The 22,600-nt window shown below is 54.0% G+C and overlaps 2 protein-coding genes across 3 annotated transcripts; one reads left to right on the top strand and one right to left on the bottom strand.

The window, feature by feature from the left end:
- Positions 1-2,269: 2,269 nt before the first annotated feature.
- On the bottom strand, positions 2,270-9,820 carry SNW1 (SNW domain containing 1). 2 transcript variants are annotated; one of them, XM_069949421.1, is made up of 14 exons: positions 9,717-9,820; positions 7,661-7,814; positions 7,416-7,577; positions 7,166-7,261; positions 6,973-7,079; positions 6,787-6,891; positions 6,580-6,649; positions 4,016-4,081; positions 3,810-3,926; positions 3,583-3,727; positions 3,411-3,507; positions 3,209-3,326; positions 2,898-3,058; positions 2,270-2,719 (listed from the first exon to the last, which is right to left on the bottom strand). In XM_069949421.1, the coding sequence occupies exons 1-14, from the start codon at positions 9,728-9,730 to the stop codon at positions 2,524-2,526; spliced, it is 1,608 nt and encodes a 535-aa protein (XP_069805522.1). In that variant the 5' UTR covers positions 9,731-9,820; the 3' UTR covers positions 2,270-2,523. The 2 variants fall into 2 exon arrangements, with proteins under 2 accessions (XP_069805522.1, XP_069805523.1); XM_069949422.1 differs by having other exon boundaries at positions 3,586-3,727.
- Positions 9,821-9,831: 11 nt separating this feature from the next.
- On the top strand, positions 9,832-22,429 carry ADCK1 (aarF domain containing kinase 1). The gene is made up of 10 exons (XM_069949423.1): positions 9,832-10,198; positions 10,279-10,362; positions 10,445-10,648; positions 11,027-11,185; positions 11,326-11,484; positions 13,368-13,484; positions 15,731-15,880; positions 15,968-16,165; positions 19,788-19,981; positions 21,855-22,429. The coding sequence occupies exons 1-10, from the start codon at positions 10,064-10,066 to the stop codon at positions 22,024-22,026; spliced, it is 1,572 nt and encodes a 523-aa protein (XP_069805524.1). The 5' UTR covers positions 9,832-10,063; the 3' UTR covers positions 22,027-22,429.
- Positions 22,430-22,600: the final 171 nt, after the last annotated feature.

The following is a 22,600-nucleotide window of genomic DNA, read 5'->3' as shown; positions in this document are numbered from 1 at the left end:
AGACTCCAATCTGACTCATAGTTTTGAGTCGGCATGTGACCAATCCAGAATTCTGGTAAAAACTGCCGCTAGGTAATAAGGATCCGGAAGAGATAAGCCTCCCTGGCTCTTGGGTCGAATCATCCATGGACATCTTTTTGAGTCTACTAGAATTAGAATACAGCACTCTTGATGTGAATGGAAAAAGAGGGAAAGGCCTGGAGGCCATGGCTGGGACAGAGATCATCTATCCCCAGCGGAGAGTCTCTGGGATGGAAGGAATACACAAAGGTCCAGATATGGAAAGCCACATGTTTCCCCTATCCTCAGTAACGTCTACGGAGCCAGACTACATTTCCCTGGATCAGAAATTGTCTGTCATTTGAAGACCTGTTCTGGACTGCTGGAGATAATCTGGAGAAGTGCCCCCTACCTCAATGGTGGCCCTCTAGATTATTTCACCAATGCCAATGGACCCCTCTTCTTTTCGATTCCTTCCTACTAATAACCACTACTGAAGGGCTGATTTGGTTTTTAATGGAAAAAAAAAAACAGTCTCTGATCTAGGGAACTGTTTTCTGTAAGGGTCTTAAGTGAAACTGAGCCCAAGCTACTGATGGAGCGTAAAGCTGTTACCTAGGACAGCCATGGCTACTCTGAGCAGGATCGCTTGGAGCAGAAATGTGGATATTTGGGACTGGAGGGAGAAAAGACTTCTTGTCCATAAGAATACTTTCGTGTGGCTGGGGACCAGGTCAAAATCCAGCAGAGTGACTCTAGAAGGTGTGGGGTTTTTAGGAGGTGAGACCACAGTTGTTGCTAAAACAAGCATGTCGTCCAGATAAGGAACAAGTACAATCAGTTCCCCCTTCAGCTGCGCCATTACCTCCATCAGGTAGGAGACACCAAAGGAAGACACAAATGGCAAGTGTAGAATATGATTGTTGGATTGCACCAACGAGCAGAGGAAGTGTATAGGGGTGAGAGCATTATCACAGTCCTTTGTTCTCAGAGGGTATATCTGCCACCAGAGCCGGCTACTCACCCTCCCTATAAGGCTACGTTCACACAGAGCAAAAGAGGCGGATTACGCGAGGAAATATTTCCGCCTGAAATCAACTGACGCTGAATTCCGAGCAGAATATAAGCAGAATACAAGCAGAATCCCTGTGTATTCAGCTAGGAAAGTGTTCAGCTCGTAATCAGCTCTTGACAAATTCACTCGAGGAATCCGCGCTGAATCCGCATGCATTCAGCGCTGAAATTCAGCGAGTATTTGGTGAGTAAACTAGACTATACCAGAATATATACTAGAATCCTCCTCCCCACTCCCCTTTTTCCCCATTTCCGCGCTGATTCAGCGCGTAATTTCCGCTTGTATTATGCTTGGATTCCGCGCTGAAACAGAAAATCAGAGCCCCATTGGTTTGTATAGGCTTCCGCTAGCGGAAGAATGAACATATTCATTCTTCTGGCGGAAAGCGGATTAGTTCAGTGCGGAAATTCCACTGTGTGAACTGCAGAGCAGAATTTCCATTCAACACAATGGAAATTAGCTCTGCACCTATTTTAACGGCTGAAATTTCAGCGCTGATTCAGCGCAGAAATTCAGCTGCTTTTGCTCTGTGTGAACGAGCCCTAAGAGTTACAAGACCACTATAGGTAGTGGGCCTGCACACCAAACACCTGCTACCAGTTCCCCTTTCATGGGGTCAGTCTGTTTCTTATATAGATTGAGTTCATTGATTTTTGTTCACACTTAGGGTACAAACCCACTTGCCGGATGCGCAGAGAGTCCCCTCGCTGCGTATTTGATACTCGCCGGGATCCGCAGCGAGTATCAAGACTCGCTGCGGATCCCGGCCCTATACTTTCAATGCGAGTTTGTTCGCAGCCCGCCCCGTTATCTCCCTGCCGGCTGGACACTATACATTACCGGGTCCGCGCTCCTGCTTGCTTCGGTGGTTCCAGGCACGTCCCGCCCGGCCAATTAGTGTGCTGCCCCGCCGCAGCGCACTAATTGGCTGAGCGGGACATGCAGACACCGGGAGCCCCGAAACAAGCAGGAGCGGGGACCTGGTAATGTATAGTGTCCAGCCAGCAGGGGGGTAACGAGTTTATCTGGCATTGAAAGTATAGGGCCGGGATCCGCAGCGAATCCTGCTGCAAATACGCAGCGAGGGGACTCGCTGCGGATCCGGCAAGAGCGTTTGTACCCTCAAGGGAATTTTTGCTTCACAGATGTGAACTGAGCAGAGGAGATGGACAGTGAGTATACTGGGAGTTGTAGTACAGTTTAATTTTTTTTATTTTAAAAGTTTAAATAAAACAAAAAAATAAAAGTCCAAATGTTCTTGTCTACGATGGGAGCGTCCTACAGGGGAGGGTGGGGAAGAACAACCAGAGAAGGTATCAGTGAGGCGGCGGTGTGAGCCCCATCTCATATATACACAGATAGCAGTCACCACTACTTATGTACAGACTCCCAGCTACAAACAAGGAGCCCCATCTAAGGAGGGTTCACAGTCCTTGTATGAGGGCCCCTCACTCCTTCCTGCGCTTCTTGCCCTCATGGTCATGCTCCTTGGCCCGGCCGCTGTCAGAGGGGCGTTTGGAGCCACCATGCTGTTTGGCCTCTTCCAAGAATTTATCCAAACCGAACGGATCCTCCTCAAACTGCACCGGGCCCACTCTGCGCTGCTTACGGTCTGAGCCTGAAAAGTCCTTGTCTGGGACAAACCTGAGAAGATATGGGTAACAAGGTGTTAACAGAAGGGACCACATCACATCTCAGGTCTCCTGTGATGTCAGCGGCAATGAGCACCTGCTGCTACTTATCTCCTAGTAATACTCAGAGCTCTGAGAGCGTGTATGAAGGTCTCCCAGAACCCGAATCCTCTATCACGGGGTTACCTCACCTGTTGGTCTTCATCAATGTGTCTATGTCGGTTGTGTACATGTCCGAGTCAGTGTTCTTGGGCCGGTAAATAGTCTGCGCCATCTCCTTGCTGCTTCTCCATGGCTGAGAATACACGTTATATGTCTCGTCCTCACCGCCTGCAAAACCGCTATCCAGACCCTGCAGAGACATCACAGATCAGCAACAAAGGCCAAAACGCGCCGCTATCATCATTTTGTCCCTAGGGTGACACCTGGAGTACCACACTGCTTCTATAGTACAGCAGCTGCCCCCATCACAGTCATCGCCCCCTATGGCCGACGCACGTACCCTGCTCTGGTTGAAGAGTCGCTGATCGTACTGGATCTCCCCAGAGGGCCGCTGGCTCGGGATTCCTAGGGCGATCTGCTCACTGATGTCTCTGTCCTCGTTCCTCTGCAGCTTGGACCTGGCAGACAGTGAAGGGTCAAAGGAGACAGTGGTGGATGCACAGCACCCCATGGAGTCAGGTGACAGGTAGTGCCAGCCTCACCTCTTATCGGGAGCTGCTCTGGACAGGTTGCGCTCATGCTGACGCTCTTTCCGTCTGTTGTCTCGAATTTCATCTCGCTCTCTGGCTTCTCCGTCCTCTGCAGACAGGATACACATTGTAAGAAATGTGGAGGACCCCGGCAGCCTGACCTCCACATCGTCCCAGTACTCACCACCCTTCTCGGCATGAGACTTGATCCCGGCTCTGCGCTCTCTTGCTATCTGTGCCAGCTCTCGCAGCTTCTCTTCCTTCTTCTCCTTTTCCTTCTGCGCCATCTTCCTCTCTACCTGGGCTCTCATCTCCACAGCTTCTCGGGCCTAGAAACACACAGCAGTGACTCCTCCTCAGTGACGGATCAAGGGCAAGGGATAGGGACCAGGGCCATGCAGGGGGGCTCACCTTCCTGTCTGCAATGTACAACGCCTCGGCCAGTTTGGCGAAATTCTCATTGATGTGGACAGTCTGCAGCCCTCGGCCGTCGGCTGCAAGCCTCTTGTCCAAGGGGATGGTGTAACCCTGCAGAGAGCAGCACAATGGTAACATGACACGCTGTAATACTAAATCTACGGTAATTTACTTGGGAGGGGGGGGGGCGCACTGCTCACCTTAGCGTTCTTCCAGTTGGATATACACGGGGGAATCTTCCATTCCTGCTGCTCCTTTACAGTCATCTGTAGTGAATGGACACAGCGTTAATATACAGTGTATAAGGTCAAGGAGAGAGAAAAAAAACAAAAAATAAAACCCTTATAAAAAAAATAAGATCAATGGGCTATAGTTGGGAGTTATTGGAGAAAGAAACAATGTGAGAAAATATCACTGAAAGAGTAGTAGATGCTGGGAACAAACTTCCAGCAGATGTGGTTGGTAAATCTACAATAACTGAATATGGGATAAAGATATCTTTCCTAAGGGTTTGTGCACACTATAGAATCCGTGCTCCCACTTGAAGTTCCGCCGGCCCATAGGTTCAATTCTATGTGCAGGCAGATTCTGACATCCGCCCAAAGAATTGACATGTCATTGACTGAGAATAGAATGGAACCTATAGGACAGGCAAAACTGGCAGCGTGAGAGGGGCGAGCGGCGGAATCTGTTGGAAGTTATCTGGGCGGATTTCATAGTGTGCACATATCCAAAGATAATAATAGGGGAAATAATTTAAGGATGGACTAGCTCAGTCATGTCAAACTCTTTTTGGCCCGCCAGGCAATTCAGAGTTTTAATTACATCTGGCCCACCATGGCTACTATATAAGAGACTATGGGGAGGGCTGGCTACTATATAAGAGACTATTGGGGAGGGCTGGCTACTATATAACATACTATTGGGGAGGGCTGGCTACTATATAAAAGACTATGGGGGAGGGCTGGCTACTATATGAGAGACTATGGGGGAGGGCTGGCTACTATACAAGAGACTATGGGGGAGGGATGACTACTATATAAGAGACTATGGGGGAGGACTGGCTACTATATGAGACTATGGGGGAGGGCTGGCTACTATACAAGAGACTATGGGGAGGGCTGGCTACTATATAACATAATATTGGGGAGGGCTGGCTACTATATAAAAGACTATGGGGGAGACTGGCTACTATATATGAGACTATGGGGGAGGGCTGGCTACTATATAAAAGACTATGGGGGAGGGCTGGCTACTATATGAGAGACTATGGGGGAGGGCTGGCTACTATACAAGAGACTATGGGGGAGGGATGACTACTATATAAGAGACTATGGGGGAGGGCTGGCTACTATACAAGAGACTATGGGGAGGGCAGGCTACTATATAAGAGACTATGGGGAGGGCTGGCTACTATATAAGAGACTATGGGGGAGGGCTGGCTACTATATAAGAGACTATGGGGGAGGGCTGGCTACTATATAAGAGACTAGGGGAGGGCTGGTTACTATATAAGAGACTATGGGGAGGGCTGGCTACTATATAAGAGACTATGGGGAGGGCTGGCTACTATATAAGAGACTATGGGGGAGAGCTGGCTACTATATAAGAGACTATGGGGAGGGCTGGCTACTATATAAGAGACTATGGGGAGAGCTGGCTACTATATAAGAGACTATGGGGAGGGCTGGCTACTATATAAGAGACTATGGGGAGGGCTGGCTACTATATAAAAGACTATGGGGGAGGGCTGGCTACTATATAAGAGACTATGGGGGAGGGCTGGCTACTATATAAGAGACTATGGGGGAGGGCTGGCTACTATATAAAAGACTATGGGGGAGGGCTGGCTACTATATAAAAGACTATGGGGGAGGGCTGGCTACTATATAACATACTATTGGGGAGGGCTGGCTACTATACAAGAGACTATGGGGGAGGGCTCGCTACTATATAAGAGACTATGGGGGAGGGCTGGCTACTATATAAGAGACTATGGGGGAGGGCTGGTTACTATATAAAAGACTATGGGGAGGGCTGGCTACTATACAAGAGACTATGGGGGAGGGCTGGCTACTATATAATAGACTATGGGGAGGGCTGGCTACTATATAAGAGACTATGGGGAGGGCTGGTTACTATATGAGAGACTATGGGGGAGGGCTGGGTATTATATAAGAGACTATGGGGAGGACTGGCTACTATTTGGGCACTATGGGGAGGGCTGGCTAATATGTCAGGCAATTTTGGTTGGATTGGCTACAACATGAGGCAATATTGGGGGGATTGGCTATTACATGGGTTGGGGTTTAATCATATCATAGCAATTTATCATGTCATTTATCATAGTGCACAGTGCTGGGAGATCACACCACTGACAGTGCCAGGAACACTGCATTTACGCTTCAATAATTATCATGGTTGGCCCGCGACTTTGTCCAATTTTTTAATTTTGGCCCACTGTGTATTTGAGTTTGACCCCCCCTGGACTAGATGGACCGAGGGCTTTATCTGCCGACAATCTTCTATGTAGGGTGGAAGCTGGACGCATGGACCCTCAGCCTGACTTCACACTTCACTGTGGACGAGATTTATCTGGCGGTTAAGGGGTCACCCTACAATCCAAGGGGGTGTCTCACACACAGCCCTCTTTACCACCGCTGTGATTGGCTGATACACTGTGCTGAACCTACGAAGGAGATAAGCAGCCATCTGCAGCACCTAACACTGCCAGCAGAGGGCAACAGAAAGAATGAGCTCTTACCTTCCTGCTGGGAGAATGCATCACAGGGGCCGGAGGGGATGGGGGTCCTCGGGGGATCTTCTTGTTAATCCTGAGAAAAGACACTAGCATTACAATCCTTCCCGATTCCCGCCATCATCCGCCTCCTCCCAATTCCCAGTGTCGATGGCCTCCCCCCTCCCGATTCCTGCAGTCGTCAGCCTCCCCCCCCCCCCCCAGGACACTCACTTAAAGCGCGGGGGTTCCATGGGGTCTTTCTGCATCTCCACCATCCGGATGACCCGCTGCTTGGCCCCAGAGTTGAATGCGACACCCTGCTGAGATGGCGTATACCTGGGGAAAAGACAAGTTACTACGGTGTTATTAACCCACCTAACCCCATCCCCTTCCCCATGCACCACCAGGGACACTCACCGGATGTACTGTGCCGGGGCCAGCTTGTCCGCTGCCCGCACTGGCATGGCTGCCGCAATCTTCTGGGACACTGCCTTATCCAGGGCCTGACGAGTCTTCTCTGTCAACTGAAAGGTAAGAGGGAGAATGAAGGGTTGTACGGGAAAAGTGGTGCCCCCAGAGTCCAGGAAAAGTATTACAACACCCCCCGTACCTCCCGAACGGCCTCCTCATCCGGCCGCTGCAGATCCGGGTCATCCTCATCCAGCACCTCCTTAGGGATCAGATCAGTGTATTTACTGAATATGACCTGGAGGAAGAGAGTGAAGGGGTGAGAGGGGAGCCCCAAGGATGATGGGAGTGATGATACACTGTATGAGATAGGTGATTAGAGTGTCAGCTCCTGGGGTCAGGGAGAATGATGAGATGATAAGTAGAGTTTGCTTGGTGGGGGAGTTTCTTACCTTATCCTTGGACTGACCCTGGCGAGCGATGGCGTCATACTTGATCTTGCCCTCGGCATCCACCTGTACGGCCAGGGCGTTGGACATTCTCTTCTTCCTCCCCATCTCCAGGGGGTACTGAGCCACATGAATCTCCGGGAAGGCGCCTCCATCCCCAAAGTCCTGCACAGATCCCATAACAGTGTGAGATACAGGGACAGGATACTAAGTGGCCACCGCTACAAGCCCCCCCCCTGTCCGCTCACCTCAAGAGTCCGGGGCACCCAGCCCTTCCGGTGCCCATAGGGAGGAGGTTCACGGCGCGAGGCCACCAGTGCAGTCTGGCGAGATTTCTGAGCACGGATCTTCTCCTCCGCCTCCAGCTGATCCTGGGAAAGCTGTGTGGGGGCCGGTAAGAAACTACCAGAGAGAAGCTGAGAATTACTGCCCCAAACCAGCATGGTGCCCCCGGGGTATATGCACCCACCGCCAGAGAGAGAGGGGGCTCCCCCACATACACCCACCGCCAGAGAGAGAGGGGGCTCCCCCACATACACCCACCGCCAGAGAGAGAGGGGCTCCCCCACATACACCCACCGCCAGAGAGAGAGGGGCTCCCCCACATACACCCACCGCCAGAGAGAGAGGGGCTCCCCCACATACACCCACCGCCAGAGAGAGAGGGGGCTCCCCCACATACACCCACCGCCAGAGAGAGGGGGCTCCCCCACATACACCCACCGCCAGAGAGAGGGGGCTCCCCCACATACACCCACCGCCAGAGAGAGAGAGGGGGCTCCACATACACCCACCGCCAGAGAGAGAGGGGGCTCCCCCACATACACCCACCGCCAGAGAGAGGGGGCTCCCCCACATACACCCACCACCAGAGGGGGCTCCCCCACATACACCCACCGCCAGAGAGAGAGGGGGCTCCACATACACCCACCGCCAGAGAGAGAGAGGGGGCTCCACATACACCCACCGCCAGAGAGAGAGAGGGGGCTCCACATACACCCACCGCCAGAGAGAGAGAGGGGGCTCCACATACACCCACCGCCAGAGAGAGAGAGGGGGCTCCACATACACCCACCGCCAGAGAGAGAGGGGGCTCCACATACACCCACCGCCAGAGAAAGAGGGGGCTCCCCCACATACACCCACCGCCAGAGAGAGGGGGCTCCCCCACATACAACCACCGCCAGAGAGAGGGGCTCCCCCACATACACCCACCGCCAGAGGGGGCTCCCCCACATACACCCACCGCCAGAGAGAGAGGGGGCTCCACATACACCCACCGCCAGAGAGAGAGGGGGCTCCCCCACATACACCCACCGCCAGAGAGAGAGGGGGTTCCCCCACATACACCCACCGCCAGAGGGGGCTCCACATACACCCACCACCAGAGAGAGAGAGGGGGCTCCCCCACATACACCCACCACCAGAGAGAGAGAGGGGGCTCCCCCACATACACCCACCACCAGAGAGAGAGAGGGGGCTCCCCCACATACACCCACCGCCAGAGAGAGAGAGGGGGCTCCCCCACATACACCCACCGCCAGAGGGGGCTCCACATACACCCACCGCCAGAGGGGGCTCCACATACACCCACCGCCAGAGAGAGAGAGGGGGCTCCCCCACATACACCCACCGCCAGAGAGAGAGAGGGGGCTCCCCCACATACACCCACCGCCAGAGAGAGAGAGGGGGCTCCCCCACATACACCCACCGCCAGAGGGGGCTCCCCCACATACACCCACCGCCAGAGGGGGCTCCACATACACCCACCGCCAGAGGGGGCTCCCCCACATACACCCACCGCCAGAGAGAGAGGGGGCTCCCACATACACCCACCACCAGAGAGAGAGAGGGGGCTCCCCCACATACACCCACCGCCAGAGAGAGAGGGGGCTCCCCCACATACACCCACCGCCAGAGAGAGAGAGGGGGCTCCCCCACATACACCCACCGCCAGAGAGAGAGAGGGGGCTCCCCCACATACACCCACCGCCAGAGAGAGAGAGGGGGCTCCCCCACATACACCCACCGCCAGAGAGAGAGGGGCTCCCCCACATACACCCACCACCAGAGGGGGCTCCCCCACATACACCCACCGCCAGAGGGGGCTCCCCCACATACACCCACCGCCAGAGGGGGCTCCCCCACATACACCCACCACCAGAGGGGGCTCCCCCACATACACCCACCACCAGAGGGGGCTCCCCCACATACACCCACCACCAGAGGGGGCCCCCACATACACCCGTAAGATGTACAATTGGGTCCCGGAGCCCCATATCTAACGTTCCGGTCTCCGCTCACCTCGCCAGCGCCATCTCCGCGTCCCGTTCTCAAAACCGGAAACAGCGTTTTGTAAAACCGGAAATAGAGTAAGGTCACATGACCAGCGCAGGACACTAGAGCGCTCCTAGTGGTAGACTATCGGTTCCTCCCCTCCTGTATGTATGCTGTATGGCTTGGACTACATGTCCCGGCGTGCACAGCGCCAATTAGACTGTGCCAAGTGCAGTGTGGGGGAATCGTGGAGCGGGTTGGGGCAGTAAGCTGCTGGCGGGTGTCACGTGCTCTGCCAGTGGTGGGCACCAGGTGTGGGCTTCCTGTAGTCCCCAGCTGATACACCTGTTGTCTTGTCCTTGCAGGCTGGGGGGATGGTGAGTGGTGGCCTCCGGCTGGTCTCGCTGGTGGCTGCCGGTCTCAGCACCTCGGGGTTCCTCATCTATGGGGCGCGCTCCTGGGACCCCAATGACTTTGGATTAGTCCGGATTGGACGGGCGGTGGTGACGGTGAGGGCCGCGTTGTGTTCCCTGGGGGCCGTCATGTCGTGAGGCGACCTCCTGACTCTCCTTGTTTTTCTGTTTTGCAGACGGCGACTGTGACCTGCGATTACCTCACAACACTCCACAATGTGCCGCCGGCTACTCAGGACTATGACATCATCAAGTCACAGGTAGGGCCCCGCCCCCAGTAAGTGGCGCCCCCCGCAGGACCCCCCTGCTTGTGTCATCACCTGCTGCATCTTGTCCCCCCAGGTGCATGCCCGCTCCGCTCGCCGCCTACTGGACCTGTGCTGCGCCAATCGGGGCACATACATTAAAGTGGGGCAACACCTGGGAGCCTTGGAGTACCTACTGCCCCCCGAATACACCAGCACCCTGGGCGTCCTGCACAGCCGGGCCCCATCCACCCCGCTGCCGGAGGTGCTGCACGTCATCCGCCAGGAGCTGGGAACCGAGGTAAGGACACCCAGGGGTTAATGCCTGATCTCACCACTGGGCTGGGGGGGGGGGGGGGGGGGGGTGCTCATCGATGCCTGTGGGGTCTCAGCTTATTATGAGCTATAATTAATCAGCCACCCACAGATATGAAGAGGGCATCAGGACGGGGTCACCTGGAATTACCCCCCACCCCCAATAAAGTTACATCAAAGGAAGATTTATTACCTCTTGATCCACAAGTGCCAGGACTCAGGAACCGCTGACCTCAGATAAACCCTGTAGTGTCTGACAGCCAGGGGGGAGGCAAACACTGCTGTCACTGGGGGCACTTACCTGCACTTATCTATACTGGGGACACTTACCTATACTGAGGACAGTTACCTGTACCTCCCCCAGGCCTCGGAGCTGTTTGCACACTTTGAGGAGACCCCGTTGGGCGCAGCCTCTTTGGCGCAGGTTCATCGTGCAGTTCTCCAAGATGGTCGGAAGGTGGCTGTGAAGGTCCAGCACCCTAAAGTGAGGAAGCAGAGTGCCCGGGATATAGTGATCATGGAGGTAAGCCAAGGCTGACTCTTTCACACTGCTGGGACTTCATCTTGTTCTTGGCACAGGCGAATACCATTGACCTCTATATGGCAGATGTCTGGGCACCCATAGATCTTTATGTGACTTGTGTGTCATGTCTCTCTCTCTAGTTTCTCCTCCAGGTAGTGAAGAAGGTCTTCCCGCAGTTTGAGTTTATGTGGCTGGTAGAAGAGGCCAAAAAGAACCTTCCCAGAGAGCTGGACTTCCTGAATGAGGGCCGTAATGCTGAAAAGATGGCTAACATGGTGCGCAAATTCCCCTTCCTGAAGGTGAGTCAGTCCGGGGACTCATCCGTGTATATGAAATCATCAAAACACATAGCTGTAGCTGTGACAGTGCAGTGCTCTCCATCTCCAGCAGGTGTCAGTACTGAGCACATAGCTGTAGCTGTGACAGTGCAGTGCTCTCCATCTCCAGCAGGTGTCAGTACTGAGCACATAGCTGTAGCTGTGACAGTGCAGTGCTCTCCATCTCCAGCAGGTGTCAGTACTGAGCACATAGATGTAGCTGTGACAGTGCAGTGCTCTCCATCTCCAGCAGGTGTCAGTACTGAGCACATAGATACAGCTGTGACAGTGCAGTGCTCTCCATCTCCAGCAGGTGTCAGTACTGAGCACATAGATACAGCTGTGACAGTGCAGTGCTCTCCATCTCCAGCAGGGGTCAGTACTGAGCACATAGCTGTAGCTGTGACAGTGCAGTGCTCTCCATCTCCAGCAGGTGTCAGTACTGAGCACATAGATACAGCTGTGACAGTGCAGTGCTCTCCATCTCCAGCAGGTGTCAGTACTGAGCACATAGCTGTAGCTGTGACAGTGCAGTGCTCTCCATCTCCAGCAGGTGTCAGTACTGAGCACATAGCTGTAGCTGTGACAGTGCAGTGCTCTCCATCTCCAGCAGGTGTCAGTACTGAGCACATAGCTGTAGCTGTGACAGTGCAGTGCTCTCCATCTCCAGCAGGTGTCAGTACTGAGCACATAGCTGTAGCTGTGACAGTGCAGTGCTCTCCATCTCCAGCAGGTGTCAGTACTGAGCACATAGCTGTAGCTGTGACAGTGCAGTGCTCTCCATCTCCAGCAGGTGTCAGTACTGAGCACATAGATGTAGCTGTGACAGTGCAGTGCTCTCCATCTCCAGCAGGTGTCAGTACTGAGCACATAGCTGTAGCTGTGACAGTGCAGTGCTCTCCATCTCCAGCAGGTGTCAGTACTGAGCACATAGATACAGCTGTGACAGTGCAGTGCTCTCCATCTCCAGCAGGTGTCAGTGTTGAGCACATAGATGTTGCTGTGACAGTGCAGTGCTCTCCATCTCCAGCAGGTGTCAGTACTGAGCACATAGATACAGCTGTGACAGTGCAGTGCTCTCCATCTCCAGCAGGGGTCAGTACTGAGCACATAGCTGTAGCTGTGACAGTGCAGTGCTCTCCATCTCCAGCAGGTGTCAGTACTGAGCACATAGATACAGCTGTGACAGTGCAATGCTCTCCATCTCCAGCAGGTGTCAGTACTGAGCACATAGATGTAGCTGTGACAGTGCAGTGCTCTCCATCTCCAGCAGGTGTCAGTACTGAGCACATAGCTGTAGCTGTGACAGTGCAGTGCTCTCCATCTCCAGCAGGTGTCAGTACTGAGCACATAGATACAGCTGTGACAGTGCAGTGCTCTCCATCTCCAGCAGGTGTCAGTGTTGAGCACATAGATGTTGCTGTGACAGTGCAGTGCTCTCCATCTCCAGCAGGTGTCAGTACTGAGCACATAGATGTTGCTGTGACAGTGCAGTGCTCTCCATCTCCAGCAGGTGTCAGTACTGAGCACATAGATACAGCTGTGACAGTGCAGTGCTCTCCATCTCCAGCAGGTGTCAGTACTGAGCACATAGCTGTAGCTGTGACAGTGCAGTGCTCTCCATCTCCAGCAGGTGTCAGTACTGAGCACATAGCTGTAGCTGTGACAGTGCTCTCCATCTCCAGCAGGTGTCAGTACTGAGCACATAGATGTAGCTGTGACAGTGCAGTTTTCTCCATCTCCAGCAGGTGTCACCTGTCCTGCACTGTGGCCCTCAGTCCTGTACACGTGTGTGTGTGTGTGTCCATTGTCTTGGCCTCCACCACAGTCCTTACACATCACTGCTGACTGTTTCCATGTTTCAGATCCCTAGAATCCACTGGGAGTTGAGCACGGAGCGGGTGCTGGTGATGGAGTATGTGGAGGGGGGGCAGGCCAATGACCGCCATTATATGGAGGCTAACCACATTGATGTGAATCAGGTGAGGACCCTGCGCTTCATGAAGGGTTAATGAGAGTGCGGTAAGTGTCGGGGGGGGGGGGGGGGGGGTCCTGTGTCACCGCGCCCCTCCCCACCCAGTGTCTGTCACCACCAAGCTGTAATTACAATGTGATGGCGCTAATATATAGTTACAGCAACCCCCCCCCCACTGAGAGGGAGTCTCCAGCTTCTTATCATCTGCATAAAGTTCATAGAGGAGCTGACACTGCACCAGCACCGCAGCTCTGTAATCTCCCCGATGTCAGCTGCAGAAATGGCCAAAACTCGGGGCTGTGACTACCTCTCTATATACAGGGGCGGGGCTGTGACTACCTCTCTATACACATGATATACAGGGTGCGGGGCTGTTACTACCTCTATATACACATGATATACAGGGGGCGGGGCTGTGACTACCTCTATATACACATGATATACAGGGGGCGGGGCCGTGACTACCTCTCTATACACAGGATATACAGGGGGCGGGGCTGTGACTACCTCTCTATATACAGGGGGCGGGGCTGTGACTACCTCTCTATATACAGGGGGCGGGGCCGTGACTACCTCTCTATACACAGGATATACAGGGGGCGGGGCTGTGACTACCTCTCTATATACAGGGGGCGGGGCTGTGACTACCTCTCTATACATATGATATACAGGAGGCGGGGCCGTGACTACCTCTCTATACACATGATATACAGGGGGCGGCTGTGACTTCCTCACTATACACATGATATACAGGGGGCGGGGCTGTGACTACCTCTCTATATACAGGAGGAGGGGCTGTGACTACCTCTATACACAGGATATACAGGGGGCGGGGCTGTGACTACCTCTCTATATACAGGGGGCGGGGCTGTGACTCCCTCTCTATACAAAGAAATATACAGGGGGCGGGGCTGTGACTACCTCATACACAGGACATACAGGGGGCAGGGCTGTGACTACCTCTCTATACACAGGATATACAGCGGGTGGGGCTGTGACTACATCTCTATACACAGGATATACAGGGGGCGGGGCTGTGACTACCTCTATACACAGAAATATACAGGGGGCGGGGCTGTGACTACCTTATTATACACAGGACATACAGGGGGCGGGGCTGTGATTACCTCTATACAGAGGATATACAGGGGGCGGGGCTGTGACTACCTCTCTATACACAGGATATACAGGGGGGGGCTGTGACTACCTCTCTTTACACAGGATATACAGGGGGCGGGGCTGTAATTACCTCTATACACAGGATATACAGGGGGGGGCTGTGACTACCTCTCTATACAGGATATACAGGGGGCGGGGCTGTGATTACCTCTATACACAGGATATACAGGGGGCGGGGCTATGATTACCTCTATACAGAGGATATACAGGGGGCGGGGCTGTGACTACCTCTCTATACACAGGATATACAGGGGGGGGCTGTGACTACCTCTCTTTACACAGGATATACAGGGGGCGGGGCTGTAATTACCTCTATACACAGGATATACAGGGGGGGGCTGTGACTACCTCTCTATACACAGGATATACAGGGGGGGGCTGTGACTACCTCTCTATACACAGGATATACAGGGGGCGGGGCTGTGACTACCTCTCTATACACAGGATATACAGGGGGCGGGGCTGTAATTACCTCTATACACAGGATATACAGGGGGCGGGGCTGTGACTACCTCTATACACAGGATATACAGGGGGCGGGGCTGTGACTACCTCTCTATACACAGGATATACAGGGGGGGGGCTGTGACTACCTCTCTATACACATGATATACAGGGGGCGGGGCTGTAATTACCTCTATATACAGGGGGCGGGGCTGTGACTACCTCTCTATACACAGGATATACATGGGGGGGCTGTGACTACCTCTCTATACACATGATATACAGGGGGCGGGCTGTGACCACCTCTCTATACAAAGAAATATACAGGGGGCGGGGCTGTGACTACCTCATACACAGGACATACAGGGGGCGGGGCTGTGACTACCTCTCTATACACAGAAATATACAGGGGGCAGGGCTGTGACTACCTCATTATACACAGGATATACAGGGGGCGGGGCTGTGACTCCCTCTCTATACACAGAAATATACAGGGGGCGGGGCTGTGACTACCTAATTATACACAGGATATACAGGGGGCGGGGCTGTGACTACCTCTCTATACACAGGATATAAGGCTGGTAGGAGATGACTAGCTGTTGCTGAGCCTTGTAGTCCTCTCTCTCGCAGGTCTCTCAGGCTCTGGGGAAGCTGTACAGTGAGATGATCTTCGTACATGGCTTTGTACACTGTGACCCCCATCCTGGGAATGTTCTGGTCCGGCAGACAGGGGGCAGCGGGGGACCACAAATCATTTTGCTGGATCATGGACTGTACCAGGTGCGGTAGCAGGGCGGGGGGGTCCGTTCCTCTCCCCCCCACCCCCCCCATGTGCTCATTCATACCTGACTGGTCTTCTCTCTACAGGAGCTGACTGACAGCTTCCGCCTCAACTACTGTCAGCTGTGGCAGGCGCTGATCGCTGCCGATATGGAGGGGGTCCGCACCTACAGCCAGCATTTGGGGGCTGGGGATTTGTACCCCCTGTTTGCCTGTATGCTGACCGCCCGTTCATGGGACTCGGTAAACCGCGGCATTGATCGGGGTCCTGTGAGCGCCGACGAGGTGAGGAGCGAGACGTGAGGGGCGCCCCCTATAGGAGACACTGAGGTATACACCCTGTAACATACAGCCATGGTGAGGGGCGCCCCCTATAGGAGACACTGAGGTATACACCCTGTAACATACAGCCATGGTGAGGGGCGCCCCCTATAGGAGACACTGAGGTATACACCCTGTACCATACAGCGATGGTGAGGGGCGCCCCCTATAGGAGACACTGAGGTATACACCCTGTACCATACAGCCATGGTGAGGGGCGCCCCCTATAGGAGACACTCAGCTATACACCCTGTAACATACAGCCATGGTGAGGGGCGCCCCCTATAGGAGACACTGAGGTATACACCCTGTAACATACAGCCATGGTGAGGGGCGCCCCCTATAGGAGACACTGAGGTATACACCCTGTAACATACAGCCAAGTGAGGGGCGCCCCCTATAGGAGACACTGAGGTATACACCCTGTAACATACAGCCATGGTGAGGGGTGCCCCCTATAGGAGACACTGAGGTATACACCCTGTAACATACAGCCATGGTGAGGGGCGCCCCCTATAGGAGACACTGAGGTATACACCCTGTAACATACAGCCATGGTGAGGGGCGCCCCCTATAGGAGACACTGAGGTATACACCCTGTAACATACAGCCATGGTGAGGGGCGCCCCCTATAGGAGACACTGAGGTATACACCCTGTACCATACAGCCATGGTGAGGGCGCTCCCTATAGGAGACACTGAGGTATACACCCTGTAACATACAGCCATGGTGAGGGCGCCCCCTATAGGAGACACTGAGGTATACACCCTGTAACATACAGCCATGGTGAGGGGCGCCCCCTATAGGAGACACTGAGGTATACACCCTTTAACATACAGCGATGGTGAGGGGCGCCCCCTATAGGAGACACTGAGGTATACACCCTGTAACATACAGCCATGGTGAGGGGCGCCCCCTATAGGAGACACTGAGGTATACACCCTGTACCATACAGCCATGGTGAGGGGCGCCCCCTATAGGAGACACTGAGGTATACACCCTGTAACATACAGCCATGGTGAGGGGCGCCTCCTATAGGAGACACTGAGGTATACACCCTGTAACATACAGCGATGGTGAGGGGCGCCCCCTATAGGAGACACTGAGGTATACACCCTGTAACATACAGCGATGGTGAGGGGCGCCCCCTATAGGAGACACTGAGGTATACACCCTGTAACATACAGCCATGGTGAGGGGCGCCTCCTATAGGAGACACTGAGGTATACACCCTGTAACATACAGCCAAGTGAGGGGCGCCCCCTATAGGAGACACTGAGGTATACACCCTGTAACATACAGCGATGGTGAGGGGCGCCCCCTATAGGAGACACTGAGGTATACACCCTGTAACATACAGCCATGGTGAGGGGCGCCCCCTATAGGAGACACTGAGGTATACACCCTGTACCATACAGCCATGGTGAGGGGCGCCCCCTATAGGAGACACTCAGCTATACACCCTGTAACATACAGCCAAGTGAGGGGCGCCCCCTATAGGAGACACTGAGGTATACACCCTGTAACATACAGCGATGGTGAGGGGCGCCCCCTATAGGAGACACTGAGGTATACACCCTGTAACATACAGCCATGGTGAGGGGCGCCCCCTATAGGAGACACTGAGGTATACACCCTGTAACATACAGCCATGGTGAGGGGCGCCCCCTATAGGAGACACTGAGGTATACACCCTGTAACATACAGCCATGGTGAGGGGCGCCCCCTATAGGAGACACTGAGGTATACACCCTGTAACATACAGCCATGGTGAGGGGTGCCCCCTATAGGAGACACTGAGGTATACACCCTGTAACATACAGCCATGGTGAGGGGCGCCCCCTATAGGAGACACTGAGGTATACACCCTGTAACATACAGCCATGGTGAGGGGCGCCCCCTATAGGAGACACTGAGGTATACACCCTGTAACATACAGCCAAGTGAGGGGCGCCCCCTATAGGAGACACTGAGGTATACACCCTGTAACATACAGCCATGGTGAGGGGCGCCCCCTATAGGAGACACTGAGGTATACACCCTGTACCATACAGCCATGGTGAGGGGCGCTCCCTATAGGAGACACTGAGGTATACACCCTGTAACATACAGCCATGGTGAGGGGCGCCCCCTATAGGAGACACTGAGGTATACACCCTGTAACATACAGCCATGGTGAGGGGCGCCCCCTATAGGAGACACTGAGGTATACACCCTTTAACATACAGCGATGGTGAGGGGCGCCCCCTATAGGAGACACTGAGGTATACACCCTGTAACATACAGCCATGGTGAGGGGCGCCTCCTATAGGAGACACTGAGGTATACACCCTGTAACATACAGCGATGGTGAGGGGCGCCCCCTATAGGAGACACTGAGGTATACACCCTGTAACATACAGCCATGGTGAGGGGCGCCTCCTATAGGAGACACTGAGGTATACACCCTGTAACATACAGCGATGGTGAGGGGCGCCCCCTATAGGAGACACTGAGGTATACACCCTGTAACATACAGCGATGGTGAGGGGCGCCCCCTATAGGAGACACTCAGCTATACACCCTGTAACATACAGCCAAGTGAGGGGCGCCCCCTATAGGAGACACTGAGGTATACACCCTGTAACATACAGCGATGGTGAGGGGCGCCCCCTATAGGAGACACTGAGGTATACACCCTGTAACATACAGCCATGGTGAGGGGCGCCCCCTATAGGAGACACTGAGGTATACACCCTGTACCATACAGCCATGGTGAGGGGCGCCCCCTATAGGAGACACTGAGGTATACACCCTGTACCATACAGCCATGGTGAGGGGCGCCCCCTATAGGAGACACTCAGCTATACACCCTGTAACATACAGCGATGGTGAGGGGCGCCCCCTATAGGAGACACTCAGTTATATATGCCGCTGCTGGCGTACAGGGTGAGGCGTCTCCGGCGTGCAGGCACGTTGTCATCCTCTGTGATCTGGCTGTCACATACATGGCTGTCTGCAGCTGCTCAGAGCGCTCCGCTCCCGATAACATGTAATTAGTTGTGTCTGTAATTAGCTCCTGTTCTGTGTGGGACACGCGTGTTTAACCAGAAAACGCAGAGCTGTAACCCTTCATGGTCAGGAATCCTGGAGTCAGGGGTGTGATGACGTATACACAGAGCTGATATATGATATTCTCCTCACCTGTCCTGTCATATACTCCTCACCTGTCCAGTCATATACACCTCGCTTATCCTATCATATACACCTCACCTGTCCTCTCATATATACCTTAACTGTCGTCTTATATACTCCTCACCTGTCCCGTCATATACTCTTCACCTGTCCAGTCATATACTCCTCACCTGTCCAGTCATATACTCCTCACCTGTCCTGTCATATACTCCTCACCTGTCCCGTCATATACTCTTCACCTGTCCCGTCATATACTCTTCACCTGTCCAGTCATATACTCTTCACCTGTCCAGTCATATACTCTTCACCTGTCCAGTCATATACTCCTCACCTGTCCTGTCATATACTCCTCACCTGTCTCTCATGTTTTGACCTTTCTCTTGTTGGATCTGACAGTCTCGCCCTCTTTAGGCGCAGGAGATCCGCAGTAATGCCGCTGCGTACCTTCCTCAGATCAGTCAGCTCCTCGCCAGTGTCCCACGTCAGATGCTTCTGCTGCTGAAAACCAACGACCTCCTACGCGGGATTGAGACGGCGCTTCACACCAGTGCGAGTGCCAGCTCATTCCTCAGCATGTCTCGCTGCTGTGTCCGGGCAGTTGCCAGGTGAGGCTGCAGACCACCGAGTGGCCACACAGTTTATTTAACCACCTGAACCCTGTAACCCTATGATGTATATAGTGGGGTCAGGGATGGGTATGATGTTTGGGGTGGGGTCAGGGATGGGTATGATGTATGGGGGTGGGGTCAGGGATGGGTAGGATGGATGGGGGTGGGGTCAGGGATGGGTAGGATGGATGGGGGTGGGGTCAGGGATGGGTAGGATGGATGGGGGGTGGGGTCAGGGATGGGTAGGATGTGTGCGGGGTGAGGGATGGGTATGATGTATGGGGATGAGGTCAGTGATGGGTAGGATGGATGGGGGTGGGGTCAGGGATGGGTAGGATGTATGGGGGTGGGGTCAGGGATGGGTAGGATGGATGGGGGTGGGGTCAGGGATGGGTAGGATGGATGGGGGGTGGGGTCAGGGATGGGTAGGATGTGTGCGGGGTCAGGGATGGGTATGATGTATGGGGATGAGGTCAGGGATGGGTAGGATGTATGGGGGTGGGGTCAGGGATGGGTAGGATGTATGGGGGTGGGGTCAGGGATGGGTAGGATGTATGGGGGGGTTAGGGATGGGTATAGTGTATGGGGGGGTTAGAGATGGGTATGATGTATGGGGGTGCGGTCAGGGATGGGTAGGATGTATGGGGGTGGGGTCAGGGATGGGTAGGATGTATGGGGGTGGGGTCAGGGATGGGTATGATGTATGCGGGGTCAGTGATGGGTATGATGTATGGGGGGTGGGGTCAGGGATGGGTAGGATGTATGGGGGTGGGGTCAGGGATGGGTAGGATGTATGGGGGGTGGGGTCAGGGATGGGTAGGATGTATGGGGGTGGGGTCAGGGATGGGTAGGATGTATGGGGGTGGGGTCAGGGATGGGTAGGATGTATGGGGGTGGGGTCAGGGATGGGTATGATGTATGCGGGGTCAGTGATGGGTATGATGTATGGGGGTGGGGTCAGGGATGGGTAGGATGTATGGGGGTGGAGTCAGGGATGGGTAGGATGTATGGGGGTGGAGTCAGGGATGGGTAGGATGGATGGGGGTGGGGTCAGGGATGGGTAGGATGGATGGGGGTGGGGTCAGGGATGGGTAGGATGGATGGGGGTGGGGTCAGGGATGGGTAGGATGGATGGGGGTGGGGTCGGATGGGTAGGATGGATGGGGGTGGGGTCAGGGATGGGTAGGATGGATGGGGGTGGGGTCAGGGATGGGTAGGATGGATGGGAGGTGGGGTCAGGGATGGGTAGGATGTGTGCGGGGTCAGGGATGGGTATGATGGATGGGGGTGGGGTCAGGGATGGATATGATGTATGGGGGTGGGGTCAGTGATAGGTAGGATGTATGGGGGTGGGGTCAGGGATGGGTAGGATGTATGTGGAGTCAGTGATGGGTATGATGTATGGGGGTGGGGTCAGGGATGGGTAGGATGTATGGGGGTGGGGTCAGTGATGGGTATGATGTATGGGGGTGGAGTCAGGGATGGGTAGGATGTATGGTGGTGGAGTCAGGGATGGGTAGGATGTATGGGGGTGGGGTCAGGGATGGGTAGGATGTATGGGGGTGGGGTCAGGGATGGGTAGGATGTATGGGGGTGGGGTCAGGGATGGGTAGGATGGATGGGGGGTGGGGTCAGGGATGGGTAGGATGGATGGGGGGTGGGGTCAGGGATGGGTAGGATGGATGGGGGGTCAGGGATGGGTATGATGTATGGGGATGAGGTCAGTGATGGGTAGGATGTATGGGGGTGGGGTCAGGGATGGGTAGGATGGATGGGGGGTGGGGTCAGGGATGGGTAGGATGTATGGGGGGTCAGGGATGGGTACGACGTACATTCCTCAGGTCACATGATCCTTACCCTTTCTCTGCAGACATCGCAGGATGACGGCCTCCTCCCTGTGGTCTTGCGCTCACATCTCCATCTCAGAGTGGCTATGTCTGGGCCAGCTGCAGCTCTGTGAGCTCTTTCTGGGGGCGCAGTCCTCCTGGCTGGGACGCTGGCTGACTGGACTATTGCGCTGGATATCCCACTCTCTGTATTGACTGCACCCCGGCCCTCTCTCCTGGGGACCACTAAGAGTTCTCTACAGAAGATGTGGTTTTATTATAGGAATCCTTCTGCTGACCCCCGTCTAGTAGCATGGGTCCTCCTGTAGTCATCTGCTCACCCTCCTATAGAGTTGTCTATAAGACTGAAAGCTGGGGACTATGAAAGCTGCCATGTTCCTGGAGCCATTTTATAACTATCTAAAATGTGTGGATGTTTTCTTTTTTTTTTTTTGAATCAGATCGTTTTTTCTTAAAGTCATAAAAAACTTTGTTTTTTCCTTTTTTGAAAATACAAACAATCTAGACAAAAAACAAAAAGAAAGAAAACAAGAAATGTGTGAGAATTGTACACAGAGGCAATGACCGACGATAAAACGTACAGACCTGCCCGTATTGCCATTCGCTTACCATTGCTCATTTGTAGTTAAATAACAGTAAAATACCCGGACATAAGTAAACAAAACAACAGAAAAAACTCCTGTACATGTCCACAGCTGTTCATTCTAAAACAACACACATAAGCGAAGTATGACATATAGTCTGTCCAGATAAATAAGGTACCCCACCG

This window comes from Dendropsophus ebraccatus, chromosome 13, assembly GCF_027789765.1.
Source record: "Dendropsophus ebraccatus isolate aDenEbr1 chromosome 13, aDenEbr1.pat, whole genome shotgun sequence".
Classification (NCBI taxonomy): domain Eukaryota; kingdom Metazoa; phylum Chordata; class Amphibia; order Anura; family Hylidae; genus Dendropsophus; species Dendropsophus ebraccatus.
Note: the sequence above shows the minus strand (reverse complement) of the source record. Positions and strands in the feature narration are given on the sequence as shown.